The sequence below is a fragment of the Corvus hawaiiensis genome, chromosome 9 (assembly GCF_020740725.1).
Source record: "Corvus hawaiiensis isolate bCorHaw1 chromosome 9, bCorHaw1.pri.cur, whole genome shotgun sequence".
NCBI lineage: Eukaryota > Metazoa > Chordata > Aves > Passeriformes > Corvidae > Corvus > Corvus hawaiiensis.
Genome location: NC_063221.1, coordinates 24,884,233 through 24,900,988, shown reverse-complemented (window position 1 = coordinate 24,900,988; position 16,756 = coordinate 24,884,233). Strand labels below are relative to the sequence as shown.

General features: G+C 41.9%; 1 protein-coding gene across 1 annotated transcript; it reads right to left on the bottom strand.

Annotated features, from left to right (window-relative positions):
* Positions 1 to 1,338: 1,338 nt before the first annotated feature.
* CMPK1 (cytidine/uridine monophosphate kinase 1) lies at positions 1,339 to 16,623 on the bottom strand. The gene is made up of 6 exons (XM_048312855.1): positions 16,225 to 16,623; positions 7,215 to 7,361; positions 6,198 to 6,350; positions 4,651 to 4,727; positions 4,470 to 4,566; positions 1,339 to 3,647 (listed from the first exon to the last, which is right to left on the bottom strand). Exons 1-6 carry the CDS (start codon positions 16,297 to 16,299, stop codon positions 3,606 to 3,608), a joined length of 591 nt encoding a protein of 196 aa, XP_048168812.1. The 5' UTR covers positions 16,300 to 16,623; the 3' UTR covers positions 1,339 to 3,605.
* Positions 16,624 to 16,756: the final 133 nt, after the last annotated feature.

Genomic DNA, 16,756 nt, shown 5'->3' with positions numbered 1-16,756 from the left:
ATTGTGCCAAGGAGCCAACTGTTGCCCCCCAGAGCAAAGGCCAACAGAGCTGTCACAGATTATAGCCTTCGGAGACATCTGTGCCACAACAGGGACCGAACTGGTACTGAACCTCACACCAGAGGAAGAAAGTAATCCCCTAAGCTGCAACTTTCCTAAATGCTGGCAGCCAGAAACTGCCAACCGGTAACGACAGCTGGCAGCTCCGCTCTGAACTGAGCATTTTTTCCATTTAACTCTCCCCTTCTCCCCAGTCCAGCCTGGGCAGCAGCACACAGATGTCCCCACTGTTGTAAGACACAGAATTTTCCACAAGACCTTGAAACTCCCTCATGAGCCAGCTCTTCTTATTAAGGACAAATTGTTGCTAGTGGGGGATATCTTACAATGAGGCAATCCTCAAGAGCATGCTTATGGTCATCTCTGCCTGCCCCTACTCCCACAGTGGGAGACTTAACTCAAAATCTCTGTTCAAAAGGTGCAAATTTGACGGGTAGCTTTGCCCCTGTCAGTATGTCCCTGAGGAGACACTACAACTTCAGTGTGAGGTTTCAGCAAAAGTTTGGTCTCTGCAGTTTTAGCAGCAGAAAGGTACTACCACTGCTGAAAAATCCCCTGCTTTCCCCACCCCTTTCAGACCAGCTCTGCAAATCTTTCCAGAGTAAAGTTTCAAGTTGGAAGGGTTGGATTCGCTGATCTTAGAGGTCCTTTCCAACCCAAATGATTCTATGATTCTAAGTTCAACACATTGTTTAATAGGAAGCTACATGTGACAAAACAACCTCTTTTGTAACAAACCTTTACATAAAATGGGTTATTTCAAAATGAGCCTGGCAGCCTCTCAGTTTCTTTTATAGAGAATATTATGTTGTGCCAATTTCCTTTAAGAACAGCCTGGAGTACAGCACGCAGGCATGTGCTGCAGAGCCAGCAGAACGGCAGTCAGGGATCAGCTGCTGATTGAGCAGGGAATCATGAGAAATCCCGACAAAAAGTGTCTCCAACAGCAGGTGAACAATAGGTTTGTGTTTCCTAGACCATTCCAAGTCCTTTCCTTTCACACATGTCAAATGAATTATCACTTTACTATATGAATAGAGTCATTTCACAAACTGTATAACCAAAAAAAGTAACAATTCCACAGGCAATGGCCTGATCTTATCCTGTGCCTAAAAGGATCTTCAGGACTTTACTTTTGATGGTGAAAACTGCACTTTCATACACATACCTGTGCATGTGGCCACATGAAGCATCTAACTCTAATAAATACTCACTTTATATAGATGGATATATATGAAAAATATCCCTTGTGACAGAAAACTGTAATCCAGGCACTCATTAAGCCACAGAACAAAGTTTATTGGATCTCCTCAAATTCTTTATACAGTTTTGCTGCTAAATGGACACAACACATTGGCATATTGCCTTAAATCTTTATTTCAATCATAAGTCCATCTTGAAAGAAGTGGTAACACATTTAATGGCATCTTCAATAAATAAAATGACAAAAAATCTAGTCCTTGCACATTACAATCCACTCCAAATTCAATATTGCCAAAACATTGTTGGGTGTTTTTCTAAAACTTGCTCCAGAGGTTTTTTTTTGCTCCAGCACTTAAATACACAGAAAAGTATATGATGAGAGAAAATGGATACTCTATTCTGAACAGAACTTGTAAAAAACAATAACTTAGAAACAAGAGTGAATTAAATCTCTCTGAATTAAAGAATCCAGTTTGAAGTATTTTTTGAAAAGCCCTGATTCTAACCTTCATATTAAAAGATGCAGTTTTGCTGGATCCTATCCATGTCAGCATACTTATACAGTAAGAATTAAATTCCAAGTTTTCTTTTTTTTTCTTTTTTTTTTTTTTTAAGGAGAAATTCATAAAGTGAGAGCATTGGCCTCCCACACTCACAGAAGCAGTCATGGTCCATATATGCTGCAGTAGTAAACAGCTATTTGTGGCCAGTCCATTGCCTGAACTCCTACCAGACTGGAAAAGCTACTGCAGTTTACCCTTGTTTCTGTACTCATCTCTTCCCCAGTCCAGCAGCCTCAATAACCTCAGCGAGATGAGAACTCCTGAAAATACAAATCTGACTGTAGGATGAGGACCAACACATCTGATTCTAATTAAAAGCTAAGCTTAATTTAAACTTTTTCCTAAGCAGAGAAAGTCATGACTAAAGAAAAGCTGAGCATCAAGATTTCCAAACTGCAATTCTGTGTAATTAGCATGTCACAAACCAATTATAGCGTCAGTTAATGTGGCAACAACCACTCTATCACTAAAATCAGTTAAAACTCTCATCTTCAGGCCTTCAGTAGAAGCTTAGGGCATGCAAGGAATGCATGGTTGGGCCCCCCCCAGACCTATGCATACTATACAGGGGACAGAAAAGCTTAAACAAAAGACAAAATTGTACATCTGTGCAAACCAGGTTGTTTCAACCAGCTCCCTGCTCACTCCAGCTCTTGCTGCTGACTGCACTTGTCTAATTCAAGAGAACATGGAGAAGCAGGACTCTGTTTCAGGGAATGAAACTTTTTCCTGCAGTTATCTTCCCCTCAGCTGACCATATCATAACAAAAGTGCAATAACTTACAAGCTTCTCAAACAAACAGCTATTAAAATTACACTTTTTTAGGGAAACAAATCCACTAGTTTAACCATAAAAATATTTTCCCAGGTAACAAACCTTAAAGCATTTGGTAACACAGTATTTCAATAATAATAAGGAAAAACCCTTCCACTTGTTACAAAAGACAGAACTGTTAGAAGATTTTGCTTACTGTACACTATTTAAGAGCTTTGCCATCTTGTGAAGACTATGCTGTAGTTAAGAACGTAACTATCATTCAAGATAAATGAGTATTGAAATACTAAACTGACTTTCTTAATCTTTTGCAGATGAAAACAAGGAAAAATCCAGGGCCATGTCATCCAAGAACTTGCAAGACAGTTTACATCCAGAGTCATAAGGAAGCACCACTTTTCATGAAGTACTTTGTATGTCTATTCCTGAAAAGCATATTTAATAGTTTTTTGAGAACTGCTAAAACAGATTCTCATACTAACTGTAGCTTAACCTAGAGAATTCAGGTTTGGGGATATAAGGGAATTTTGGATGAAATTATACTTTGGAAAAAAACCAAAAAACAACTTGCTAAACTTGGTCCAAGCATCTAAAAAACAAACAAGGGTACATGGGTCCTTCATTGCTTAATGCTGCTGTTCAGTTGATCCTTAAAAAAAAAGTAGGTGTATGGCAATAAGGGAGAAGAAGGACTGCCCATGACAGGCACAGAACTGTGACAGAATAAACAGTTTCTTCAGAAAGATGTATTAACTGTGATTCTGCCATGTGAGTAACTGAACTTGCACTAATGGAGAACCCTGAAACTTGTATACTATAGCCACAAGAAATTATTTCCTATTTAAAAAACAGATCCATTTCTAATCAACTGCTTTTCCAATCATCTTTAGATATGTGAAAAAAAATAAAAAAAATCTTTTAAAATAATTACAAAGAGTGGACTGCAGTAGCAGCTATTCAAGCAAGATTCAAGCACAAGTTTAAGTGACATTTCAAGCTGGGAATTAGCCTTCTTTGTCGAAAATTTGTACAACTTTTTCAAAAACCTAAAAAGATAAAGAAGAATTTTATGAAGCGTTCATCAAACAGTTACTTCAAGTTAAACCAACATAAACAGTACTTGAAAGTATTTTTAAAAATATATAGGGTTTTTTTAGAACATTCACAGTAATTCTTTAACAGTGAAATTGGCATCAATTTTGGAAAGCAGACAGAAGAGCAACACTACTTCAGAAGAGCAAAAACTCATGAAAATATAAAAGGCAAGACCCTGTTAAACACAGAAACACTGGAAATGTGTTTAGTCCAGCTCACACTCAAGCAGAATTAATCAATTTCCTCAAGATATTCATGTGGATACAATATTGCTGCTAGCAAGAATTTTCTTGCTTCTTTCTAAGCCTGTGGGATACTTTTGTCTCTCACAAAGAGATCAGCAGAAGTTCTGTAAACTATGAACACCTGCGACCTTGTAGAACTAAGCGTATGGTACAGTAGGAAAATATTTTGACAGTGGATGTTTAGGATTTCTAGCCAATCCACCCAGGGGGTGGCTGATCCTTTGTCCAATTAGACTATGAAGAAAAAAGTCTATAAAAGAGTTTGTAAAACTATTAAATAAATCAATCTTGCTGCACAATTCCTGCCTGTTGGACCTCTCCTCTCCTCCCTACAGCTGCGGGATACAGTAATATATTCACATCTTACTCGGTCCTTCAAGAGTCAAATCAAGAGTTCCACAACCTCCCTCAGTACTAACATCAGTGCTTAAGTAGCAGACTAACCACACACACACACATCTCAGGAGAATGCCAAAAGTTTGTACCCTTCCACTGTCATCCCCATGTTTTTTTGGCTTATATACTTACTTCATCAACAGATTTGGAGGCATCCACTTTTCTGACTTTTCCCATTCTCTCATACAAATCTATGATAGGCCTAGTAGACTGCAGATATGTATGAATTCTAAGAGAAAGCAGAGGGAGAAAAAATCCACATTACATAGTGAAATATAAAGAGAAGGGGACTGAAAAGTTTTGAAGACAGTACCTCTTTTCCAGGCTCTCCCGATTATCATCACTCCTACCACTGCTCTTGCCTCTTTCAAGACAGCGGCCAATACATATCTACAAAAAAACATCAAAAGGATGACTACAACCAGGAACACAAGCTGCCATCATCCTAAGAGCAGAAACAACCAAAAATCCTGAAAATCTGAATTGGCCTGGTACACAAAATACAGTCCAGATGTGGTGGATGTAAGGAGAACTCACAAGAGAAGTTAGGTTCTTCCAGAGAAGAAGGATGATGGTTTACACTTCAGTTTATTCAAATGGGATTGGGGTCAGAGGAAGTAAAAGCAACATCAAGCTCTGTGGTTTGACTGGATCTCTGACCTGAGACATTTAAAAAAGAAAATTACCTGATTTTCAAGGATGTGCTCAGGCTTTCTGAAAAGCAGCATGTGAAATGGGACTATTAATATATGTCTGCACTAAAGGAAAGTCACTGAATGTTCTCTCAAGAATTTTGTCAGGCACACTGACAATACTAAGCTATTGTCAGTTAAAATGTTCTTACTTGATATTGCTATAATGAAGACTTCAAAAATCTAAGTAAAAAATGAAGAACTAACCATAGCTAGAAGTGTCCCAATAGACTTTTTTAAACCTTTAGTTAAATAAGCAAAGCTGACCCATGTACACTCCATGAATACATTTATCCTACTCACACAAGAGGTACAATGGTTAAAAATATTTTTTTCCTACATAGTGCAATCATGGTAAGGATTATTTAGGCATTGTCTATTTTTAGATCTAGTAAAAAAATCAGAATTCCAAAATAAAAGCCCCACCAAGTGAAAAAATTAATTCAAGGTTTTAACAGAATAATCCCTCACATGCTCTTTAGGATTACAAAATAATTGCAAATAAGTAAAAAAGAAAAGTAACAAAATCTCAGGAAGTTGGGGAAAGGGGTAAAAGGAAAAATGTCAGCTTAAGGTGCTGGGATATTCATATCAGTTTTCATGCACAAGGGCACTGACATATTAAAAAGACAGCACATCATGGCACTTGTTAAAGGAATGTAATGCATCACTGTCAAAATGCCCTTGTAATCTAATGACTTGCTGAATAAAATGTTGATTACTGACTATCCTATAGCACAGCTCATAACTATGAAACTAAAGATTGCTCCTGCACTTCAGAATTAAAGCAGACACTGTACCAAGTTCATTTTGGACTAAACAACCAATTATTAAGAGAGTAATATTTTCTGAAAAGTAACCACATAATTTTGTAAAATGTATTTAAAGTTTTGATAAATCTCCTTTAGGAATGCAATTGCCTGGAGTACTTCCTCAATATAATTTATTCACATACGATTATACCAAGTGTCATTAGCTGTCTATTTCAATAAACATGCAGCTTTTCATCTGCTAAAACAAGTTGCCAAAAAATCCTTCAAACTCACAGGCCAAGTTTTCCTTCAATTCTTACATTAGCCCATTCTCCCTGACAGAGTTTAATTGTTCTTCTTGAATGATTCTCACAATAATGCAAGAAAGGAAGTTACAGAATTACACACTTCATTACCTCATTGTCACAATCAAAAAAGAGAACAAAGGAAACATCCGCCTTTCCATCCATAGTCTTATTCCAGCCTTGAAGATTATCTTCATTCCTGGGAAACCCATCAATCAAAAACTTGTTCTTCTGGGAATTGGCAGCCATTGTTTGATCCATAGCCTGATAAAAGATAATTCAGTTCACAATCTCCTGCCCATACACTGATTTATCTACTTATTAATTTACCCCCAAAATGCTGACATGGTAAATTGAGAAGCATTTATTTTAGGATTATTGCAGATTTACAAAATGTGCTTTTGTTTCACTATCAATGCATGCTGGTTAATTCACTGTTGCACCAACACAGCTATTATTCAAACTGAATTCATTATTTCACAAAGCTCAAAATCTCATAACACAATCACAGCTTTAAATCTGATTCTCTACAAGATACTGGGACGTGTCTTCACACAATAAGACATCAAAACATTCCTGATCTAGAGTTAATTCTAAGGGAAAAGCTCCAGATACATTTAGTGCCACGAACAGCAGCCTTTTTTTGACTGAAAAGAGATACTCCCATTGTTTTCATGGACATCCAATAAGGATAAAGGCTGGAGCTTTTCCTTCCACAAGAACATCAGTAGGTGCTCTTCTCCTTCAACTGACTATCTATTTTGTGATTAAACTTACAAATCTTAGTGCCTTTAAGGCCTCTAACCTCCAATCAAATATGACTGAGTGGACCAAGAGGTTCAAAAGCTAGTGCAGGGAAATAAGAAATACAGTTTCATTGATTTTCCTAGAGCTACTGAAAAATAAAGAAAAAGAAAAATAATCCATTTTCACAGATCCCCAGGTAGGAGAGGCCCTCAGCACTCCAGCAGTCAGAAGGAAACACAAGTGATTGCTGAGAGAAGCCTCTCCGTGTCTGCCCATTCACACCGCTCACACTGGAGGAAAGGCAGTTCTGCCAGAACACAGCCACTGCTTTGCTGCTTAGTCTGCAAGAGTGACCCTGCAAGGAAATGGCCCTTTCCTTACCCTCTTCAGCAAGCTGATTGTTATTTCAACCGGCACGATTTCCCCCTCCTTAATGTAGTTCTCAATGAGTTCTCCATACTGGGAGCCCGGCCTTTTCCGCTCATCCCGGAGGAGGTCACCGGCAGAAAGGTGCGTGTAGCCGTATTTCTGCAATGGCAAAACAAACACAGGCTCCCTTCAGTCAGAGCACTTGTGCAAACCTGACATCAGCCAACAGTGTCAGCCCTATTCATCCTTGCATTGCAACAGAAAAACCCAGGGAATTGCATCTTGCTAGTGACAGATCTGTTCCATCTTCAGTGCGCAATCTCAAGCACACTCTGCACAGAGCATACACAGGAAGAATCAGAGAGTCATGAAAGATGGAAAAGTCCTCCAAGATCACTGAGTCCAGCCTTTGGCCAAGCATCATTGTGACAATGAAACCAAAGCTTTAAGTGCCACGTGCAGTTGTTTCTTGAATCCTTCCATGAATGGTGACTCCCCCACCTCCCTGGGCAGCCTGTTCCAGTGTCTGACAACCATTTCAGTGATGAAATTCTTCCAGATGTCCAACCTAAACCTCCCCTGGTGCAGCTTCACGCCATTTCCTCTTGTCCTGCTCCTGGCTGCCAGGGAGAAGAGGCTGACTCTTATCTTAGTAAAACTCCTTTCAGGGAGTTGTGGATGAGGTTTCCCCCGAGCCTCCTTTTCTTCAGGCTAAACACCCTCAGTTCCCTCAGCTGCTGCTCATAGGACTCACTCTCCAGACCCTTCCCCAGCTCCATTACCGTTCTCCGGACACACCCCAGCACCTCAATGTCTTTTTGAAGTGAGGGGACCAGAACTGGACATCCTTGGGTAAAATGCTCAACAGGGCTTTGGTCAGGTATTTGTGTACAGTTTTCAAAGGCAATTTTGTTATGTTTGGAAACAAGACAAGACTTTTGTTTGACTACCCGCTTAAAGAAAACATATAAAGTGATTGCAGATCTTTTGGAGCTGGAGGAATGTCCCAAGCACAGGGTAAGTCAGAAATCCCTATGTTCATGTGGTTCTGGCATGAACTTCCTCTCCTACCTTGGTGAAATCACCAATAACACGGCAGCTGCACAGTCCTCCTGCCCCTGCTACCTTCTTCCCTGGGATGACCATGACAAACTCGGAGAGCAGCCCTTGGGGAAAACCAGTGACTTCTAAGGATGACGTGGCACATGAAGGTAAATAACTACACTGGTTCCACCCTCTGTCACACCACCAAGAGTAAATAGAGAGAGCAGAGAGATCAGGTTCAGATCTATCAATCTTGATAGCAGTGTGCAGGAAAACGGCACACACCATTGCTCTTTCACCTCAAACTGCAGCTAAAATAGTCACTAATAAAAAATACTGAGGGAAAGTATTTATTACACTTGAATTTCTCAGGCATTTATCATTGTAAATAGATCCTAGTGCAAGCATACATTCCTACCTAAGAGAAATGCATTGTTACAGAGGAAATTTCACAGCACAAAATAATAATTTTCTCAGCTCATTTAACACTGCAAGAAAAGTAACAAAGTGCACTATTCTCCTCGACCAAATATAGTCCATAAAAACAGGCAATAAAGACATCTCCTTGGTGAGTGCCTAAGCTAGCTATACATCCAAAACAGAGCACACATATAAATTCTCACCTGAAAGTTTTTACACAAAACAAAAGCAACAGCAAAAAACTTCAGGGTTATCAGTTTGGCTGCAGCCACATCCAAAGCAAATTTTAAACAAGGTGTCTGAGAGGCATAATAATGTGACTACACACTTGGTGAGGCTGTGAACTTAGGATTTAAAAACTTGGCTACCAAACTAAGTACAACAGAAATATTACACAATCCACTAAGTGACTTTAAAACATTTCAGTTGCTTTCCAATTTCACCCACAAAAGCATGGAAAGTTAGTTCTGCCATAGTCATAATTTAAGAAGGGATATAATTACCTAAATCTCCAAAACTGTACACAGTTGGCAAAAAACAGAAGTAAGATTTTGCTGTAAGTAACTGTGAAGGAAAAGCTCCACAGACATCCTCTGTAAGCTCACTGTACTCTTGCTTAATGTACATTGCATTTGGATATGCCTAACTAATTGCTAATCTATATATTCATAACCTACAGAAGCCATAAACCAGAATAAATCATTCCTTATAAGCAAGAAACATTCCTCTGCTGAATGCTAAATTAACACGTAGTTCTTCTTGCTAAAGTTATAGAATGATGATTTTTTTAACATCAGGTTTCTACAAAGGAGAAAACAGGAGGAAAATATAATCCCTTAGGTTTTAGAGGATTACCAAACCATTTAATTTTCCTTGGCATTTTCCTTTTCATGCATGAAAATGAAATTGAGTCAGACAATTGTTGGAATTCTCCATCTTTTGCAACAGCAAACTAAAGTAGTTTTTAACGGCTGAACTGGAAAGTAAAAGACAGAAGTGTTTTAAAGTGCTGTTGTACAAACAGACTTGTTTGAGATAATAATAAATTATATTCAAGACTAACCCTCAGAATGGCTTAACCAGGCAATAAGAAAAACAAACCTCTCCTTCAGGGGCAAAACATCTATTTGTTAACTGTACTGAGGCAAGAGCCAAAGAAAACACATCGGTTTAAACAATGCAAACAAGGGGGGAGAACGGCTTGGCTGCTGCTCCACACACAGAAGGCTTCAGAGATGTGGTGCTCACGCTACCCTTGCCAGTTTTAATCCAGGCATTCAGGACAAAAAGTTTTCTTTCGTTTTAGGTGAGAGAAACCCTCAGCAAGCGTCCTGAACAGGAGCAAATCATCGCAGTGCCAAGGGCTCACATCAGAAACTGTGATGTAACTGCACAAAACAGGGTCAAAACGCTCTCGCGTCTTGACAAGGTCTGCCTTGTGCCAGCAGGACTTTCCAGCAGTGCCAAGCACATCTTGATGCAGTCCTCAGAACGGGACTCGTTGCCCCTCCTGCCTAATCCTTCTCCTCTGCAGTCAAAAAGGGAGCAGGATTGTGGCTGCCAAACAACGAAAAAGAAGTTTCCCCAGCTCTTACTAGACACATGTCAGATTGAAAGGATGACTTGAAAAAAAATTAGGTCAAAAAAAATATTTCCAAATACTTGGATGCCAAGCACCTAAAATCTGGAGGGATTCTGATATTACAGAGAAGGAAAAAGAAAATACAGAATTAACTATTCTAACATGTATTTCAGGGATAATGTTTTCTGCTATGCTGTCAGGCTGGTGGGATCTAGGAAAAGATCTAAGTTACTACTACACAAGTTCTCATTATTACACAAGTAGTGCAAGCCCTTCATGCTGCAATGATTTGTTCCAATTCAGGACACTTGCTGAGGGTTTCTCTCACCTAAAATGAAAGAAATTTTTGTGCCCTGAACACCTTGATTAAAACTGGCAAGAGTAGTGCCAGCTCTACTTATTACACCAGTTCTCATTATCTTTAAAACTATATTTCTGAATTACGCATCTCCAAATATAATTTACAAAAACCAATTGTGAATGAAAAAGTGCTGTCTTCAGCACCACTCTAGACACCCTCCTCTTCTGCTTTAAAAAAATAAAAACATAAAAATCATTAAAAAAAAAAAAGAAATCCCAGTGAAATGGAAAAGCAAGATCAAGTTTCCATCAATCCCATCACAGCAGCAGTGGATAGAGCAGATCAGAACGCCCACTTGCTGTTTGTCTCTCTCTGCCTGGTCAGTCAGCCCCCACGCAGCAGGACAAACTGGGACACACAAGCTGTGTGCTCCACATCTCCAAATTCCAACCCGAGACTGCAGCCTCCCCGGGATGCCCTTCCCTCCCCTGCCCTCCAGCCCTTCCAGCTTCCTTCTGTCAGCCGGGATTTGCAACTTTCCCTCTGCAGACAGAACACGCTTTGTTTTCCGTAAATACAGTAAACAGATGAACAGAACTGGAAATCCATGAGTCACATCTGTGCCACGCTGGAACCAGGCGGAGTCTGCTCCAGCAATCTCGGGCAGTCAGGAAGGATCGGTGGTGTCAGGAAGGATCGGTGGTGTCAGGAAGGATCGGTGGTGTGCGGCAGCTGCCGCTGGGACTCCTGCCACAGCCCCTTCCGAAGGGCACAGGGTTTATTTCTGATTCAGCCCTGTGTGGTCTTGCAACACATCTCCCCACTAAACACACAGCTTGAGACCTCCTTAAGGGAGCAGAAGCCAAGAAGCAAGAGAAACACAAATTACTGCTTTGACCTTGACTCCTATCTTGGCTTATCATTGTTAGTTTGAAAATGAAAGTCACAGGGCTTAAGATTTAAACAAATAAAATACAAACTTTTATTGCCCCAGTTCTGACCTGTCATCTCTTGGGCAACCTTAATAAACAACCAAAACTTGCTACATACACCATTCAAGAACTAGTTAAAATAAAAAATAGAACTGTGTAAAGCCTGAAGCATTTGGGGTTTTTTTAACTTAGAAAGCTTTTGTCTGACCTCTTAGCACATGGAATTAAATCTTTGGGGTACAGACTATAATGCAGTAATAGACTTTGTCTGCTTATTCCAATTTAAAAAAATGGAAGAAATTTTCTTACTTTGAAACGTGTTCTTGTCTCTGGGAAAGAAAAACAAACAAAACCCCCACATTAACAAAACAAAACACACAACACTGACAGTGCCTCCAAGGGAGAAAGGGGCAAACAGAGCACCCCAGTGCTTCAGGGGCACTGACTCAATACAAGGCACCCCCAGTATGTTCAGGAAAGTCCAAAATTTAATGCCCAGTGTTCTGCAAAACGGAGATGTTCAGGGCTAAATCTTCAGGGGGTAGATTTAAACACTACCATGCTTTAAAAAAAAAAAGCTGCAAAGTTCAGAAATAAAAATTCATATTCTAAAAATCAACTATGAGAACTTAAGGCTAAGTAGAATACTAATACTTGACACTCATTAAAGTGATTTCGGAAGGTGAGTTTAAAGCAAACAATTTAAACCCCGTTTTTATTTCAGTGAAGTTAACACCGTCTCTCAGCAGACTTCTAGAAGACAATTAACTCATGACAGCAAAACCTAAATCCTCTGCTACTTTCAGAGAGGCATTTCTGATACAAAGAATTATTCTTTGCATTGTTTCCTTCACCCTAGGAAATCTCCTTATCATATATCCCAAAGCAACTTAACAGCTTTTTCCATTTGGATATTAACTTATGCTCTTACAAAACCGAAAAGGCTCAGCATCCCACCTTGTGGAATTAATTTTAGATTTAACCACAAACATACAGGATAGGGCTGTGGCAGAGGTGAATTATATTTTAGGTACACTGAGAGCGATGTGTTGCATACCCCAAATCTCTACAGATCACCTTGCCAAAACAAACAGACAAAAAAGTACATCTCAAATCTTGCTTGGAATAAAGACAAGTGATTTAGTTATTATTATTCCCACCAACCAAAGAGCTTTGCATCTCAGGCAGAGGTTATAAGGATTTAAAATTTAAGCATAAGAAAGCATATTTTGTGCAGATTTGCTGAATGCATTTTTTTTCCTTGACTTTACTGTAATGATTTTATAAGCAAAGTTCAGAAGTCAGCAATAAAGCACATTTCATTATCTCACAGTCACAGAAGATACACTGTGGAAAGCATGAAGGTTATTGCAAGAACCTGCATTCAAATGACATCATTCAACTCTAGCTCAAATATTCTGCCTCACATGACAGCTACGCAACAGCCCCAGATGATGGCAAGCTCCACCTAACAAAGCTGTGGAAGGTTTCAGGAGTTAATCTGCAAAGCTGGAAGGGAGAGGATAAGAACTTAAGAGGGAATTCTACTTCATCCCTCTCTAAATAGGAGGAACTGCTCCAGAACAGCAGCAGTTCTGCTGCATTTGCATTTCTCTGACAATTCTGTGTGTCTGTGGAACATACAGGAGTTGAGTCTTCCCTCTGTATCGGAGAAAACCAGCCTGGTTCAGCTGTTTCATCCAACCTTATCTGTGGAGATAAAGAATCCTAATCACTTACCCACTGCACCCTTTCTTACATTGTGTCAATATCCATTTCCACTTGTTATTAGGTCTTCTTCCTTCAAATAATTTCTCAGTTTGTGTCCAAATTTGGCACGAATACATGCCTTCTCCACATTCAGGGACTCCAGCACACACATATTGAGCAGTTATGACAGGCTAGTACTTAACAAACACCTGTTTCACCTACAACATGGGATACCCATCTCCCTTTTCTGGGAACGTAAAGCACAGTCAGCAAAAGAAATTACAACACTTCTCTGAGAAATCGTTCCCAGGTAGTAAGTACATAATATCCCCTTTACTCTACAAAACACAGACACCCTTGGTTTTTAATAAAAATGGTTTGATGCTAAAATCATACAAGATCTCACCTCAGCCAAATGAGACTTCTTCCACATGTGATGTGCTCTGTCCCAAATCTCCAGTATGAACAGCAAACAAGATGTATTTATAGCTCATACTGACTTTTTGTTCAGCACAACCTTCAGCTCTACAGCAAGATACTGGGTCAGATTCATTCCAAATGAAAACTAATATTATGCAGTCCATTTACAACAAGGATGAATGAGGTTTATTATTACTCAGCTACAGCCCCCTTTTCTCTGTGGCAAACTGCCAACAGGGTTTAAAGTACAAATAAAAATACATTTCCAACCTAAAGGCAGCGTTGACTGCACACAGGCTGCTCACTCGCCTGCAGCAGGGCTCTCTGGGGGCTGCCAGGGGCCAGGTTGAGGATTTGTGCTTAGAAAAGCTGCTGCTCTCCAGTACCTCCGCTGTGTTTCACCCACACTTCTCTGTTCATGTGCCCTTTTTCTAAAGTTTTCCAGCACACTTGCATCAGTCCAACTGTTTCTTAAACTACCTCAGACCCTTTGCGCCTCCCAGTTTAGCCAGTGACTCTCATGGAGGTGTCTGAGCCAGCAGGAAGGTTGTCCTTTGCATTCAACAGGTCTGAGTGCTTTCTACTGTCTGCCCACTGACTTCAATAAACTTCTTTCCATGTGGTGAACAGGATTAGCAGAATTAAAGCAAATTTGCATTTATTTGAATTTGGATTTCCCTTTCCAGGCTTAGAGAAGAAAATAAATACAGCACAAGCAAGGTTTTTCTTTTTTCCTTTCTAGCTGGAAATACAATTCGAGTAGCAATGGCTCATTTGAACTCCTGCTAATAAAGTGGTCTTTATCCAATTATATCAGCCTATCCAGCCACAGGCATTTATCCTCCTAAACACAGGCCAGCAGCCACACAAGGTACTTCAGCCCTGAGGCTACCCTAATGGTTTAGTGAAAGCCATTAATGACAGCCTACAAGGTCCCCCTATAGTTTAAACTCATTTGTTTGCTACATGTCAAGGGCTGAATTTGACCTTACCAAAAAGGCTTTATGAGCACGATGAACCTTCCATCCCACAATTTAATTTAATGAATATGCTGGTTTGAATGCAAGTCTGTACTTTGTGGTTTAAATCCTTCAGAACTAAAGTCATAACGGCATTTTTAAGTCTGGACCAAATTCACTTAACTTAGTTATACAACACTGAGGTCTGGGATGTAACAGCAGCGTGGATAAACTGTAACAGTACTCCCGGGGCACCACCAGAACAGAGGACACACACAATGTGCCTGTTCCAGGAGTTTTGAGGTTCTTTCCCACCAATAGTTTCAGGAACATGGGCATCACCACAGTTCTTAAACATTTCTTTTGGTGAGGGTATGGATAAGCTTTGATCCTATATAGCTTTTAATAAGAAAAGTACATACAACTGCTCAGTAAAAAAAAAATGGAAAAAAAAAAAGATAAAAGAGCTGTTTCAAATCCAGCATACACACATGTTTGGAAGCATTCAGCTCTAACTATTTCCGTAATTATCCACCTGGATACAGTGTAATTACCCCTGCGGTTTTTGGTGTTTAAAAGGACAGTACTACACCATGTATCATCCACCGTTCTTTCTTAGATATTTGTTGTCTCAAAAGGCCGGAAAAAACGTATTCGGAAAACTGAAAATTTGATAATATAACTGAAAGTTTAGTGAACTTATACTGTCAGTCTTAAGCTTTTTAAAAAGAAAGAATAAGATGAACCATCTATGGGATCAGGATATCCTTTGACCTCTACCATATTGTGTCACAGAGAAAAAAATAAATTGTCCTATTTTTAACGTGTTACTTCCACAACTTATTGAAACGGCACTGGGTCAAAAAGCCAGCACCCTGCAATGTCTGCTGTACCAGCTGTAACATTTATGGGACAGGCCTCAGAAGACATGGACCTTGATCCATTTGAAGTGCACGTATTCCCAATCGCTATAAGACACCTCACGTCCTCTCCCAGGCCACAGCCCCGGCTGCCTCAGCATCCGGGTGGCAGCCCCTAGCCACCTACGTGGCCATGCAGACGTGTACGGAGCCACCCACTCGGGATGGGCTGCAGGACTGGCCTGACAAGGCAGCACCGCCCGGGCGGCCGGGAACTTCTCCAGGGCCGCTGTCCTGCCCCTCCGCCAAGGCACAGAGGGCAATCGGTGCTCCCGGCCGAAACTGGGGCAGCCTCCAGACCCCAAGTGGCTGTCCCCCAAGTGGATGCAAAAACCCCAGTGGTGTCCCCAGCGTGGATGCCAGCGCAGGCAGACCCACCGGTGGGGTGTGATGCCGCGGGACTGAGGGAAAAGGCAGGAGGGAAAAGGCCAGGCGGCCTGACAGGGCCTGGAAGGGAACGGAGGGGCTGCCCCACCACTTCACCCACTAAGGGGGAGATGTGGGTCAGTTATTATTATTTATCGCCTCGAAGGGAAGAGGAATGGATGGAGGCTCGACAAGAGACCAGACCGAAAGGCAGATGAGGGTCCCGCCACCGAGCAGAGAGGGACACGACCCCCAAGCAACCACCCCAAAGAGGGCCAGGGGCTCCACAGAGGGATCCTACAACTCCCAGGGCCCCCCGCGGCCGGGGGGTCGCCAGGCCGCGCAGTCCCGCATCCCCTCCACCTCACCTCCACGATGCGAGCGCACTGCGTCCCCTTGCCCGCCCCGGGCCCGCCGAGGACGAAGACGACGACGGGCTTCATGAGGAGAAGGAGGCGGCGGCGTTGCAGCAGCAGGACAGCGGCGACGGGGCGGCGGCCGTGGGGCGGCCGAGGGGCGGAAGGGGAGCAGCGGGGCCGAAGCCGGAGCTGTGACCGGGGCTGTGACTGTGGCACCACCGCCGCCGCGCTGTCCCCGCGGAGGGAAAGTGCTTCCGGGTCCCGGGCGGGGCGGGGCGGGCACGTGGGCGCGGGGCTGGCGGCGGCGGCTCTGCCGAGATTCACGGCCCCGGACCCCGGCTGGAAGGCCAAGGCCGGCGCGGCGCTCCAGTGGGACCGGGCGTGTCCGTTCACAGTTCATCCCGCCACAGCCCTTCCCGGCATGGCCGGGCCCGGGCCAGCGGCGGCGCCCCCGCTGCCATGGCAACGCCGCCGCATCGCCGCACTGCGCCTGCGCGCTCCCCGCCCGCTGGCATTTTTAAACCCCCTGCGCGCGCGCTGG